General features: G+C 41.3%; 1 protein-coding gene across 1 annotated transcript in view; it reads left to right on the forward strand.

Annotated features, from left to right (window-relative positions):
• Nucleotides 1-15,982, forward strand: part of PTPRM (protein tyrosine phosphatase receptor type M) — a 763,379-nt gene that overhangs the window by 480,596 nt on the left and 266,801 nt on the right. Inside the window, exons 12-13 of the mRNA XM_057526667.1 lie at nt 13,008-13,281; nt 14,298-14,334. Coding sequence (XP_057382650.1) covers nt 13,008-13,281; nt 14,298-14,334 — 311 coding nt within the window. The remainder of the gene's footprint in view (nt 1-13,007; nt 13,282-14,297; nt 14,335-15,982) is intronic.

The raw sequence follows: 15,982 nt of genomic DNA on the forward strand, positions 1-15,982 counted from the left end.
CCACCTGTCAGGATGGGGAGGCAGACATGCAGGTTGAACTCACTGGCCACTGACAATAGAGAAAGTTACCTCCTGCTTCTTCCCCCCACGCCGTCTATCTGGACCATCCATAAATGTAACAGTGGAATCACAGCTTTTAGCTGTCTCAGTTGTAAACCCAGAGCCCCAGAAGGTTGCCGATGCCTTGAATTGAACAACTTATCGCCTGAGTGACGAATCTCACTGCTGCTCTGCCATTTGCTCTCAGCAGCTGCTGGGTCTTCCTAATCACGATTATTGATTCCATGGGGTTTAAGGGATGAATTTCTAGAGGTGTTCCAAGCTGAGACTGTTAGCCTTTGGGAGACAGGATCTTGGACATTTTGACAAAGACTAACTGATCCGACTATGGGTGCTTCACTTTCATTTTTTCAAGTGTTACAATCACATAAATATGTGAGAAAAGATGACAAGTTCAAAGAGGCTGATAGTTACTCTTGGGGCAGACAGTGAAAGCCAATCCAGGGAGCTGCTGAGAGCTGTGGGCTTTGAGGGCCAAGGAGCCACTCGGAGAGGACCTGACCACTCTCCTCAGGTGTCAGAACCTCGTGATCCTATGGAGGGGGGCGGACATGGCCATATAATGAACACTGTTTTATGTCATTCTCTTCAGCAGAACATTTTCTCAACCAGCGCTTCTAAGTATGTACAGTGTAATTGTTTATGATGAGAACAGCAAAGCACAGGAAAATGCTGATGTGCCTTCTATTTCATCAAAAATTATTTTATTAAGTCTATTATTACATTATGCTTGTGATGGTTACCTATATTTGGTTTTCAGCTCCTTAATTTAATTAACAGTCAGTTCTTCAATCTGTGAGACAGTAGAACGATTGGGTAGCAATGTTTGTTTTTTCCATATCGTTGTATCCATTTTGAGCTGTTCTCTATGTCCTATTTTTTTCATTTCTCTACGTTTCCCTAATAGTGTTTGCCTGTCCAGTGTCAGTGTATTTCCTGCTCAATGAGAATTGGTAAGAGCTCTCTGAAGTTATTAGTCTCTAGTTAAAATTCTTGCCCTTTATAATACTGCCAAGTGTTATAGGAAATTTGAGGGTTGACATTTGCCTATTATTCATTCATTTGTGCACCTAATATCTATTGAGCATCTTTATTTTCAAGTCACTGTGCTAGGATGGTGATCAAGCTGTGTAGAGAAGTCCAGAGTACACTGAGAGCATATGACAGAAGGATGAAATCCCAACAAGGAAATCAGGATGTGCTGTTGCAGCTGCAACTCAAAGGAAAAGTAGGAAGTGGCCAATCAGGGGCTGGAAGGCAGGTGTGGGTCCACCAAGGAGAGGAGCAGCCTTTAGAACAGCCTAGGATCAGAGAAAGTAAAGAGATGTAGACAGTGGTCATCCCAGCAAATACAATTAAAACCACACACGTAGTAAATGAAGCTTGACCAGCACTCAGGAGTATTAATTAGATTTATGAATTTAATGTTGGAAGTGAGCCTTTTCCTAGGCTAATTATTATGTAAAATGTATGTAAATGTAATAGGAAATGCAAAATGATCACAAAATGATTTTCATAATTTAGTTTCTGAATATCCTTCAGTACCTCAAACCTAATTAAGTGTGCAATAAATGTTTATTGAATTGAACGTCATCTTTTTCTTGTGAGAAGTAATTATCGCTGAAACCTTTATAGATAAGAAGCTGAAGGTCTCAAACCTCCTTTTAACTCGTTGGATGTATAAGGAAGAAGAAGCGTTTAAAATTTATATTCTCATCTCTAAATAAAAGTTAAATACCATGACCCTTCCATAGAGTGCAGAAGCATAAAAAAATATCCTACCCTTACCCTTGGATCAATCTTATTTTTTTTAATTAGAAGAGAAATTCAGAAGGACTACTTCAAATAAGCCATTGGTGCAAGTTCAGATTTCCCCAGGAACGTCACTAGAATCTTGCACGCCTATACTGACCCCTTTGAAACTTCTCCTGCTTCTTACCTCTCAGGGTCACTGACACCCTCCTTTCTCCTTTGCTTTCCACCCGCCCCCCACAGGTGGGAAAGGGAGTTGGGAGGTGGGAGAAATGGATGAAGGGGCATGAACTGTGGGGTGATGGATGGTACCTGAACTTGTCGTGGTGGTCCCTCTGTAGTGTATACAGATGTTGAATTATAATGCTATATACCTGAAAGGTATATTCGAATTATTTTTTTTTAAAAAAACTGGGAACCATGGAGAATTATTACAAAGAATTCTCTGAAAACAATTATCATCAAAATCAAATTAAAATGTAATGAAAGCTTAAAATTAATTACTAATTAATTAAAAGGAAAGAACAATTGCATGGACCAGAAGCCTTGGGTTTGCATCTGGGCTGTGTTGTTTACTACTGTGTGACCTTGGGCATCCTGTGAACTCTGAGTCTATCTTTAGTTCTGAAATTGGGTCTAACACACGATCTATCCGTTTCACAGCATCGTCGTGAGGATTAATACAGGCGAAAGTTCTTTGTAAACTGAAGTGCTAAGAAAGGGTAAAACTGGAGCTCCCCTAGTGGCGCAGCGGTTGAGACTCTGCCTGCCAATGCAGGGGACACGGGTTCGAGCCCTGGTCTGGGAAGATCCCACGTGCCGCAGAGCAGCTGGGCCCGTGAGCCACAATTACTGAGCCTGGGTGTCTGGAGCCTGTGCTCCGCGGCAAGAGAGGCCGCGACAGTGAGAGGCCCGCACACCGCGATGAAGAGTGGCCCCCGCTTGCCACAACTAGAGAAAGCCCTTGCACAGAAACAAAGACCCAACACAGCCATAAATAAACAAATACTTTTTTAAAAAAAAGGGTAAAACTATAATATCGGGATTTGCTTAACAAAACACACTGACTAGATTGATGTTCAGTTTTTATTCACTTTATTCCTTGCTTTTGGTAATATGCTTAAAGTTTCTAATCACTACTGCCCTTTAACTTTTATGCCAATATACCGAGATTATCACTTAAGTAGTATCTGTGGGGACTTCCCTGGTGGCGCAGTGGTTAAGAATCCGCCCGCCAATGCAGGGGACACGGGATTGAGCCCTGGTCCGGGAAGATCCCACATGCTGCGGAGCAACTAAGCCCGTGCGCCACAACTACTGAACCTACACTCTAGTGCCAGCGAGCCACAAGTACTGAGCCCGTGCTCCGCAACTACTGAAGCCTGTGCACCTAGAACCCATGCTCCGCAGCAAGAGAAGCCACCACAGTGAGAAGCCCACACACCACAATGAAGAGTAGCCCCTGCTCGCCACAACTAGAGAAAAGCCCGTGTGCAACAACGAAGACCCAACGCAGCCATAAATAAATAAATAAAAGCAAATAAATTTATATGAAAAAAATAGTATCTGTATTCTAAAGGAAACCCATACTTTGACAATAAGTTTATGGTCGTTGTAAGAAATATGTGCAGTCATTCTGTAAAATCATCAGAGTTTTAGAAGACCTACTGTTCCAATCCAAACCCCACGGCGATGAGAAAGCACTGCTGGTTGGCGTAGTTACAAACAAGGGCTCTTTCCTGGGAAGGAAGGTGCACAGGTGTTCAGAAGCATCAAATATGCAGCCAACCACAGCATGGAGTTTGGTGACCCTGCGTTTAAATCCTAGTGCTTATTTGCCCTGTAATCTCGGGCAAGTGATACTTTTCTGTCTCATTTTCTTCCTCAATTAGTTGTGAGTGATAATGTCTACCTCAAAGGGCAGCTAGGAGGTGAAGGACAGTAAGCAAAGCAGTCAGGACAGCATCTAACACAGACGTAATCAGCTCGATATAGGAAAGCTTTTCTTATTTATTGTTGAGTCTATTCTGGTCTGTAAAGATGGCAATACCTTGTAGATAACATGGTAGCCTCTTTTCTTATGCCTGTGTCATAGGAAAGTTTCTAAGTCTCAGTATAATACTTCTGAACCTCAGTTATGATCTGACAGGAATAATAATTATGGTAATAAAAAAATGAAGAATTGTTGTTACTTGGATTGAGTAGCTATAATGTGTCAGTCCCATGCTTGGTCCTTTATGAAGTGATTTCTAATCATCCAGAGCAGAGTTCCTGGTCAGATGCCAGCACTCTGTGTACAGATATAAGAACTGAGGTCTGGGGGGATTAACAGTCGGCCGTGCTCTCCCTGTGCAACAGTGCATGGCCTGCAAGGCCCCTCCCAGGAGCCATCGCCACCACAGACATCGTCCCTGCAGAATCTCTCTGGAACCAATGTGGTTACACCTTCCTTTGCAGGCATGGGCTTTTCTGAAAATTAATATCCTTTCTTTATTGTCTCTTCCAGTGTTAAGAAAATATATAATGCCTTTGTTTTTAGATTATGATCCTTGCAATCTTTGGGGTTTATCTCTAATACTTCATTCTTAGAAGTTAGAAGCAGGGTTTTTTGGTTTTGGTTTTCTTCATTATTTCTTCATTTTTGTTTTTAAACTAAGACTTCCTTTTTATTTTTTTGGTCAAGCCTAACTCCATCAAAATCTGCTCAATATTCACTAGTGAAATTTTGAGTACTTGAAGGACTTGGGTTAAACAGCTTTGTTTTAGTGTATTGGATTGTTTTAATCAAATTCATCAGTCTTTTTTTGTTGCTATGTATGTTCTTTTTCATATTACCATGTTTAATAGTCTCTGGAGAATAAAGAAAGAAAATACCAATTCTTTTGAAATGCTTATTAATAGTTTTTTTTTTTTAATTTTTCCCTCTTCTTTATTGAAGAATTGTAAACTGCAAGACCATCTTAAACCTTTGGGGCTAAAGGTTCTTTTGTCACAGTTCTGGAACCTTTTGAAAAGGTTCTATCCATTGCTAAAATTGTTTAAGGAAAGGAGCTCTAAATACCTGACTTCCAACCTAAAATTTTTCCTTTTTTCATTGGTACACATAGTCACAAAAACCAAAATGTCATTTAACAGTAAAACTTCAGTTTTATATTACTATATTGGCTCAGTTTTTTTTTTTTTTTTTTTTTTTTTTATAAATTTATTTATTTATTTATTTATTTTTGGCTGTGTTGGGTCTTCGTTTCTGTGCGAGGGCTTTCTCTAGTTGCTGAGAGCGGGGGCCACTCTTCATCGCGGTGCGCGTGCCTCTCACTGTCGCAGCCTCTCTTGTTGCGGAGCACAGGCTCCAGACGCGCAGGCTCAGTAGTTGTGGCTCACGGGCTTAACTGCTCCGCGGTATGTGGGATCTTCCCAGACCAGGGCTCGAACCCGTGTCCCCTGCATTGGCAGGCAGTTTCTCAACCACTTCGCCACCAGGGAAGCCCTTGGCTCAGTTTTTTTATGAGTTATTGTAGCTGAATTGCTACAGAGTGTGTTCACAGAAGGTACTAAATCCCTTATTACCACTGCCACCACCCTTCCCCCACCTGATTTTAGGTGACTTTTATTGTATTAAAAAATAATACTCTGGATTCCTTTACTGCCAGGAAACAAAGATCATTTTTATTAAAGTTGCTTTTAGGATGACAGTGTCAGTCATCTCTTTGAAAATGCATTTTGGAAACTAGGTTTGTTCTTCCAGAACCCTTGAAAAGAAGCCAGAAAAATTGCAGGGGAAGATAATAATAATAGAGTAGATGTATTTGAGCAGTTATACTGTGAAACTTAATTTAACTTTCCCTCAAACTCCATTTCAAACTTGCTTTTGTGCATGAAAATATACTGTCTCGCTTTCCTTCCCTTATGTCTCAGATTTTCTTTTTCTTCAACATAATCCCCTCTGAAGGATTCTGTGTAGGAGATCAGAGCTCCAGTCTGATGCTCCGGGACCTGCGGGGCAGGTGCACCGGCCTTGCTCAGGGCCTTCTCTGCAGAAGGCCGGGCCAGGGGCCACTGGCCTGGGAAGGGCGCAAGGGACTCCCACTGCCAAATTCTACCACCACTGCCCCCAAAACAACCAACACATCTGTAATATTTTGACTTCACCTTAATGATTAAAGTGGAGAGCAAATGAAATACTAAAATTGAGAATTGATGGCTCTTGTAACCTGCGGCGTGATTAGAGAAGGCAGAAAAAGGAGTTCCAAGTTTGCCTGGCAGGCACCTGTGGGGAGGTGGAGGCGAGCAGAGACCGAGGCTCTGCGTGTTTGCAGGCTGCTCTCCCTGCCCTCCCCCAGAGAGCAATCTACCTGGTTCTTATTCCTCACCTTGGGCATCACAGCGGGATGGGAGTCAGCAACCAGCCCTGATTGTCATGCCCTGCAGCGTCCTTCTGCCAGGAGCTGGGCAGTATGGAACCTGTGAGGAAAACCCTGCCACTCCTGGGATTCCTCTCCGGGAAACTCGGGCACTGTCGGGACAGGCCTGCTGGGACCCTGGCAGGCATCTGAGCCAGAGCCCGGCCATTACCCTCAGTGTTTGGTCCTATTGATGAAAGATCCTCATGCTTCTTGGGAGTCTGATGGGAGACTTGTTGAGACTTGGGAGGGTCTTTGTTAGCACAGGTGGTCGTAGAGAATGGAGATTGCATTGGGAATCCGAAGACATGAGCTTTTTGTTTGTTCTCATTGCTTTATCTCTAATTTGGGGGGAAAGTTGATGGCTGTAGGCAGCACAGGACAGTCTTCAGGCGTCACCGGCAGTAGGAGCGTTTGGGCACTAGGTCCAGGCCAGATGTCCTCGGGGAAGCTGATGCCACAAGAGATTTTTTTTTTTCAATAGATCTTTTTTGGAGTATAATTGCTTTACAATACCATGTTAGTTTCTGTTGTACACCAAAGTGAATCAGCCATATGCATACACATGTCCCCATATCCCCTCCCTCTTCAGGCTCCCTCCCACCCTCCCAATCCCACCCCACTAGGTCATCGCAAAGCACGGAGCTGATCTCCCTGTGCTATGCTGCTGCTTCCCACTAGCTATTTTACATTCGGTAGTGTGTATATGTCGATGCTACTCTCACTTCGCCCCAGCTTCCCCCTCCGCGCCCCCGTGTCCTCAAGTCCACTGTAGACACTGACACTCCCCCTCTGTACCCTCTTTCACTCTGTACAAACCTCCGTCAGCATCTTGTCCCAGTTCTTTGTTGGAGGGACCTGTTGCTAACACCCCGAGAACGGGGACAGTGTGGACTTCATTCCTCTTTTTCTTCTTCCCTTGTGCCTGGCACAAGGCTTGATATGTGATAAATATCGTAGAAAATAAGGAAATATGAATAAAATAGTTTTCTTCTCACTTGCTGATGTCACAACTTGCCTGATCTTGTACCGGGGATTATAAAATATCAGAGCTGGAAAGGACCTTAGTGGTCAGGGGATGATTTGGTGGCAGTGCTGGACCCAGCCACCTGGGCGTGGGGCTCCCAGTTCACTGTGCTCTCAGCGGCAGCCCCTTCGGGATGGTGGCATTTGTATTCCGGCTCACCTGGCCTGCACTCCTGCTACTTTTAGGGACTGAAAGATTCCGACTTGAGTATAATAATGAAGCTATTTAGTGTGGCTTTGATAGTATTTGATTTTTCTAGTTTTATTCAAATCCCTAGAGCTATTTCAGAAAAACGAGCTTTAAAAATAGTAGCAGACCTTGAGTTATAATTTTTATAGTCATGCATTTGTTATGAAATTGTGATGATTAAATTATGACAAACGTAGCTGAAATGAAATGTGCAAAGGAAAACGTCTTCACTTGTTAAAAGGAGGAGAAGTCACTCTTAAAGATGTTCCATCTTGGACCAATTTACTTGAAATTTGGTGCCTGTCGTGAAGATTAATAACATGTGGCCTTTTACACAGCTTCTCAGCCCGAGTCTAATGTTCTAGTTGTCCTTTTATTATCCCAAACCTCCATAACTAAAGGATTTTTCCTTCCTGCCCTTTGTTCACAATATGGAGCTGTAATTGAGTTCATATTTCTCACCCAGCCTTTCAGCTATAATTAATATTTTATTATATCAGATTTTGTCACTAACTAGCAGAGCAGCAGGGTGTGGGACCACGTGCTCAGGCGTGCTTACACATACACACACACATGTGCACACACATGCAGAACAGAAGTAACTTAGGGATGCCAGGCGAGCTCCTGATGATGAATTATGGCCGAGAGAACATCAGTTTTATTTGTGGTACCCTGAAAATATGCCACAGCAATAGATGGCCGATCCTATCTAGAACAGAGCAGGACAAAGAGAAATTAAAGTGGGCAACATAGACTATTCGACCCCACGGATCAGTTTATGCTGCGCAGTGTGTTACCCAGGGTCCATCGTGTGTGGAAAACTAGTGATCAGACCTCGTTTGTGAGTCAATGAGCAGGACGGGCTCGGTCAGCTGCCTTCAGCACCAGTGTTACGTGGATCCTAGTCATGATGACAAACACATTGAACTTATTGAACTGACCTTTCTTTTTCCTCATTTTAAACTGGTGACAATACTTTTAAAATGTAGTTCAGCTGTACCAGGTCATTTGGATCTTCAGGGTGTCATTTCAGTAAATGCTGACAGGTTTAGGGAAAGGATGTGACTGAAAAAGAACAGGAAGAAAATACATTCTGTGTTATTGCATAAATAAACCTGAATTACACATTTATTTTACCTGCCTTGAATAATAATTTATACTTTCATTTTCCCTTACCCCCCCCAAAGAGTTAATCTTCAAGAAGATATTAATACTAGACTCTATTCTTTTTTTCTAGAGAGAGAATAGGTGGTTTTTACCAAAAATTGCAGATCAAGCTGAAAGTCACTAATAGTGCCATGAAATGAAAAATATTCTAAGTCCTTGAAATGATGAGAAATGCCAACTTTAAAGGACTGGCAAAAGCAGCAATGAAACGGATCAGTACTTTTCTCCTCCTCACCCCCCCATCCTGCTATCTGGTTGGATAATCCTCCAATATTTTATGCTGATAAGAAGCAGAATAAGTAGATAGAAAAATGGACTTACGACTAAGGGCTTAATCTGGAAATGAATTAGGACACACATCTTGAAGTCAATTTCAAATCTGCAGCAGGCTTCTCGTAACATCTTCAAAGTTAGAAAAGACCAAAACCATTTTGTCACATTTGAACTTTCAAGTTTAACAAACTACATGAAAGATGTTCAGATGTTCTTTTCTAGGTTATACTTCATGGGCTAGTCTATATAAATGCAGATTTCTTATTCACCTTCTAAAAGCCTTAGAGTTTTGTTGTAGAAAAGCCTAGCATCAATTAAACTTTAAATTAAATTTCACTCTGTAAGAAAGTTCGGATACAGTGATGTCACATTTTTGGCAGATTCATCTTCACGATGGATTGTGCCCTCACATTGCACATGCCGTAGGAAAGTTTTATGTGATTTTAAATTCCAGAATAGTGGTGGAGGAAGGCTAGGAATGGTGAGACTTTGATAAACAAAGAGGCCGTGAGTAACACATTAAAAGGATAAAAGAATTTTAATTCAGCTGACTAAGCTAGAAACTTCTGTTTGGTTTTCCATCTGTGAGAATTTGCTTTTTTCAATCATCCTTTTAGGAAAAACATTCAAACAGTGAGATTTTCAAATCTGCTTTTGAGATGACACTTGTGGTTGGAGAGATCTTGTGAAAATCATCAGTGGGATGATGTTATTTGTACAAATGAAAAGCACATCAGTCACCAAGTTCTGTCCAGGTACCATTGACCTGGATGCCAGTAATGTGTTCATTTCCATCCAGGAGGCAGCAATGTGTGGCCACTGGGCAGCAGAATGGATTCAGCCATTTTTCATTAGCACTTGGACTTTGATAAAGGGGAATAGAAAAGAGCTGCTTGACCTTTCAGCGCTTAAAATTATTAAAGAGCAAATAGATTTGAGGTCTGGATGCTTGCAAATCTAATTTGTCTTGTGGAGGAAGGATGAAAAGACATTTTGGGTTTGAAATTGCTCTAGTCAACTTAGTTCTTCCTTTAATATATCTGAAGATAAGTAGATGGTAGCTATTTAAAAAGTAATATGTCTGGAGTAGAGTGCATGGCATAACATACCAACTGGCTGAAATGGAGGCCCACTAAATAATCATTTAATTCTTGCATTTTCATCTGATCCTCCTAAACTTGCTGCTTGGAAAAATTAATTTTTTTCATCCATATTCACTTAGATGGCATGTAAATTACACAACAAAATTGTCTTTCTCTAAGGAGTGTCAAATATCATATTGTTCAAGTTAAATCAGGCCAGTGCCTGGCACATACTAGGGGCTCAGAAATTATGCGTTGACTTAATAAATGAGGAAAGCTGGGGAAAGATGGGTGGAAAGTGAGGATGGAGATGAGGGGAGAGAGGAAACAGAGTTGCAGCTTCTGATTCTCTCCATTTCTCCTTATTTGCGGTTGTACAGGGTAAACTTGCAATCTAACCTGCATTATCTTATCGCAAAACCTTTTTCTTGGTAATTCCCTTCTCTCTTACCTCTTGGGTATTCAGGAAATGAATACAAAAGAAACTTAGTATTAAAGTTTAGTAAAGAGAAGCATATTAGTGAATATCAGTATATTTCCTCCCTCCTACTACATATAAGGTATATAAAGTAAAAATTACTTCTGGATTACGTTATGCTTTCAAAAATATGTACTTCGTGGCCCACTTCATTCTGTCTCATGAGATACAGAAGTGACTGACTGTGTTGTCGGATGGTCAGCAGACCACATCTACTATTTAATTAACTATGTGCCCCAGATAGAATGGGCATCTCACCTCTGAACCTTAGTTTTCTCATCAGTAAAACCAGAAAATAAAACCTACATGTGCAAGGCTCCTGGCCTAGCACTTCCTGTATGGAATAACTTCTGCAAATTTTTTTCTTCGCATAAATCTTCATATTTCTACTTTGTCTAGTATACTAGGCTTCCTGGAAGGTGTTTTTAAAGTGGAATTTTGAAAATCATGTCCTATAGCAACTAAATTGGAAAAGCTTGCTGATAGAAGAAAACCAGTGTTAAAAATTACTTAATGGAGAATCTCTTTGCAAAGCAATTAATTATTCTTTGATTTATCCATCTTGTGAGAGTAGTTCTTGTATGCTGAATAAAAATTCTGAATAAAAAAAATATAAAATGTACCTTGGAGACCCATCTAGTTCTCTCATTTCATAGGAAAAAAATAAGAACCAAAGACGTTAATTTAAAACCCCAGTTTTAGCAGAATTAGGAGTAGAGTCTAGGGGATGCACACGCCAGTGTCTGCTACCCTGACAGAAGGCGTTGCAGGAAAACAGTCACACTTTCTTAATGATGTTTGCACTTCTCTAACCGAAGCCTCGAGAGTTACACGTTGTCCCTCTGTTACATTCTGTTGGTTGCATGCAATCTTCAAGGTTAGCCAACACCATACTTGGTGGGAGAAATGTCAAAGAACTTGCAGATGTAGTGGAATCGCCACATCTGACTGTAGATATAAGAGGTCAGGGAGAAGGGGGAGTGAAATCAAAGCCCCCTCTGTCTCTGCCTGTGTTCCTTGTTCCCCCCACCCCCAAAGGAAGGTCCTTCCTAAATTCTTCCTTCCATGTTGGATACACCCTGCAGTGAGAACTCTGCAAGATTTGGTGGAGCATCTTATGGGACCAATAGAACGTCTTGATGTTAGGAAGTAAGAGTCATATTTCTTTTCTTTAAGTTTACATCCCTGCTCAGAAGTCCCTTTATCATTATTTACACTGTAAACCTGCTGGACTCCCTGCCTACTGAGCAATCATTCTGATGTTGTACAACCATCGATTTTTGTTTGGACAGAATTACAAACTGAACGGCAGCTGCGTTGCATGACTGAAATAGAATGTGCTAAGTGGTTGTACTTCCAGAAACAGGAGATTCACTGGGTGCAGATTCAGAGTTCACACGGACAGGAGCACAGAGAGGGACCTCTCCGGGCCGACCCCAGCGCGTGGCGTTGGTAGGCACCTCCCTTCTATTCTGTTTCCCCGGCTTTAATGAGTGGCTGTGCTGAGCAGCCCCAGGGTTACAGCGTTGCTCGGGGAGTCACGGTGCTTTTCTGACAAAGTAAGAAAAAGATATATCTCCTTGTCAGAACGATTTGCAATCTAGTCTGGATTCAGTTTTTGAAAGCTGCTGTCAAGATTTGTTTTTTCTCAGTATTAGAAACTTTTTTTTCCCCAACCAAACTGCACAACAGTTCATCATTCTAGTAAATGTATGTAGCTCAATAAAGAAGTCCATCCCTTCAAGGTTTCTCCTATTCTCCTAAGGTTAATTCGAAATTCACAGATATTGGAAGGGGGTGGGGAGGGAAAGGTGAGTAGGGACCAGGAGATCTACTCCTTGCTGGGGACGTCTGTCTCTCAGGCATCTTCTGAGGATACTCATTCCCATCTTATCTTTATATAGAATTCAAGTAGCCCTGTTCATGATTTACTCTTAGAAACCACTTGTAACTCCAGGGTGTTGGCTTTTGAAATTCCAGTGCCTTTTCTCTGCTTTTCTGATGTCCTCACTTTCCGCTGACCGAATATGGTGCAAGGCAAAGGAATAGAAGGAAAATATGGGAAGTTACACCTTGGTTAACCCGAATCATCACACACTGTATCTTGTGACTTGATAAAACTTCACACACGTTCATACAGATGTCACCGAAGAAAATATTACGTTGCCTTTTTAAATAAACTTACGGTTAATATTGATTGGTTCATTGACTAGGTAAACTGAGTTCATTTTCTACAAATTCATCTTCAGTTACATGTAAGAAGAACGTTACCTTGGTGTCCTGCTCACATAAACAGCAGAAATTGTTATATAAAAACGTTTTAACTATGGTAAATTTTCTTTCCCTCAAGAAATTGTCTTATTTGGGGGTGAGAGAGTTCTGTGCAAAAGCATTAAGCACTTTCCCTCTCTTTCATGGAGCAAGTGTTGAATCCGTGTCCATTAGGCACTAAGCACTTATTATTGGCTCTATCCAGTGTGTTCTTTATTTGGGGTGTCCTGTGGGTCTCCGCAGTTGAAGACCATGGGGATCAACTCTGTTATCTGAAACTATCACTGATAATACTCTCTTTTTTCTAGTGTCTACCAAATAGTTGTCGAGGAAGAGCGTCCTCGAAGAGCTAAAAAGACAACAGAAATCTTAAAATGCTACCCGGTGCCCATCCACTTCCAGAATGCTTCTCTACTGAACTCCCAGTACTACTTCGCTGCTGAATTCCCAGCCAACAGCCTCCAATCAGCTCAGCCTTTTACTATTGGTGATAATAAGACATACAATGGATACTGGAACACCCCTCTCCTTCCCCATAAAAGCTACAGAATTTATTTCCAAGCTGCTAGCAGAGCTAATGGGGTAAGTTTTATAAATGGCTGTTTACTTAGGCCATTCAGCATTATCAATGCGAACACAGTCAGATCACATAAGGTAGCCGTAAGAAGGAAAGTCATGCTTTTGTGTGCTTTTACTTGGAATAAATGTGTTTTAATCTCTCTTTTTAAAATTATTTTCACCTGGAGAAATTCATGGGAAGAAATGCATATATTCATATTTGTTTGGGTAGGAAGAATATATTGTCAACATGATGGTTTTTATTTTCAGTTTTTACTTGTTACCAAAAGTTGGCTAGTAATTCTGCTTAGCCTACTATTTTACAGGGAAATAGTACAGCTCTAACACGTACATTCAGCTCATTTACAATTTTGTGAGATTCACAACATCTGTCTTTTCAGCATATTCTGTCCCATTTCTTTGGTTCCACAAGAGTTTAAGCTTCCTATAGCTGGGACTAAATTAGTTATCTTTCTTTTTTTTTCTAAGAGAAAACAGCTTTGGAAAGATGAAATAGAAACAAAATAAAAACTATCAAGTTGTTTTTGAATTTTTTTCCCTTTCCTGTTCAGACCAACCCAGAGCTCTGATGAGATAGGAAAGTCTCCTTAGAAGGAAGGGCAAATTTTCCAGATACGACAGTGGTTTCCTCCTTCACAGCGTGGGTCTCGGTACCATCATTGCCTTTGGCCAATGAGAAGGGGGGGAAATCAGGGGCACAGATTTTGCCCACGAGTGTCTGCACAGGGATCCAGTGAGGGTCCGGAGGAGGAAGCCAGGGGGGCCACCTGGCAGAGGCGTTCTGTGTGTAACTCCAGGCTTGCCATCTGCTCCCGGGGTGCCCACCAGCGCCACCGCCAGCACTGGAGCCGGAAAATGTATCAGAGCGCAGTCCAAGTGCTAATCACTGTGTGGTTAATGCCACACTTGGAACAATGAGAACCTCCCTTATCCGTATTTAAAGAGAACTGCAAAGATTTTATTTGTTTCACATAAAACATGAATAGTGATTTTTTTTTCCCCCTCTTTATTTAACACAGGAAACCAAAATAGACTGTGTCCAAGTGGCTACAAAAGGTAGGTTGAAATTGTGCGAAGCTCTGCTGGCTTCTGTCCTTTACGAGTTTAGATGGCTTTTCAGGACTTCTTGAAATGTTCATGTCATTGAAATCAGTGTGTGGGGGGATGTGTGCTCCTAGGTGTGTGCTAGGATTGTAGGCCAGTTAAATTTGACTGTGTTTCACACAGGTATTTTTTTTTAATGAGAAGTCACATTGCTGTGTTTCAAAGCAATTTTCAATGGTTATCTTTTTAAAACTTCTATTAAAATAGAATTGATTTTTATATGATCTCGTTTATACTGTGGTATAAACCACAGTACCCTACATAGTAATACTGTGTCTAGTGAATGTTCAGATGCACAATAGTAAAATACCTCCTGCTGTTTTAAAGCAATTATCTAGTTATAATAGATCTGTAGAGTCTGCGTGGGCTTTTTTCACTGGGGATGTGTGTCTCTTTGAACCCAGGAACCAGGTGATGTTATTGTGGACCTTCTGTTTCCCAGGCCTGGTTACAATACTGAGAAAATGTGATTGAGGATGAAAGGTAGATTAGGATGAACCAGTGTAAGCTCACCACACAGGGCCTCCTAAAGAAGAGAGTGCAGGGGGGTGTGTGTGTGTGTGTGTGTGTGTGTGTGTGTGTACACATACTGTAACATCATCTTGTCAACCTCGCAGTGTGCTTTTGCCATCCCATGTGGAAGTATTTGAGAAAATGCCACGAGAAACATACGATGCTGCAGGAAAACGAGGCAGTATACGTTAACACTTGTAGTTAAACGCACTCTTTCAGATTAGTAGAGGAGCCATGAGCACAGGGAGGAAGTGCTGTGAGACTGAATTTGGGAAGGACGGCAAGAAAGCAGAAAGCACCAGATTTCGTCAGCTCATAGGGGGTCACTTGACAAGTTCTGTTGGATGAACCTACCTTGTTTTTGCTGTTTAACGTTCAGGCAGCTTAGTTTGAATATATCGTGGGTGCCCATCGGCATTTTCAAAATTCTCATTGAATTCTTATTTCCTGAAGAAACATGACCTTTTTATTCCATTAACTTGACACACATTTCTTGGTTTCATGTTATGTGCCAGGCCTTGTGGGAGGTACTCACCTTATTTGTATTTTGTTTGTCCTCATGGGCTCATAGCTCTATCTCCAGGAATCTCCTTATATTGATTTTAAAACACTCAATTCTTTATATCATATTGTACCTGATTAAGAGCCTTTATTTGTAGGGATAAATTAATAAAAAATGAAATTACAGACATTGATGTGTTTTCTAAACTGTAATTCGCTGTTAACTATTAATTATCACAGTATTATAAGGCCTTTGAATGAGGTATCGACGTTCTCAGGCCTCTGATCATGGCCCATGCTCAGGCTGCTTTATTGAATTCTGCTGACCCTTGAGGTCTCAACAGAAAACCCAGTTCCAGAGTGCCTGATTCATAATGCCTTGCATTTCACATCACAGCTGAAAGTTAAAATTACTTTCATATGTATGTTCTCATTTATTTCTTCTAAATTACTGTGAGAAAGGAGACATGTATTGCTATTTTTATTTTTGAGACGAAGAAAATGCATATTTGGGGAGATGAATTGACTTGCCAAGGTCACTCAGCTAATAATCTGTGTGTCAAGGCTTGATCCCAAGCGTTTGGCC

This window comes from Balaenoptera acutorostrata, chromosome 13 (assembly GCF_949987535.1).
Source record: "Balaenoptera acutorostrata chromosome 13, mBalAcu1.1, whole genome shotgun sequence".
Taxonomy (NCBI): domain Eukaryota; kingdom Metazoa; phylum Chordata; class Mammalia; order Artiodactyla; family Balaenopteridae; genus Balaenoptera; species Balaenoptera acutorostrata.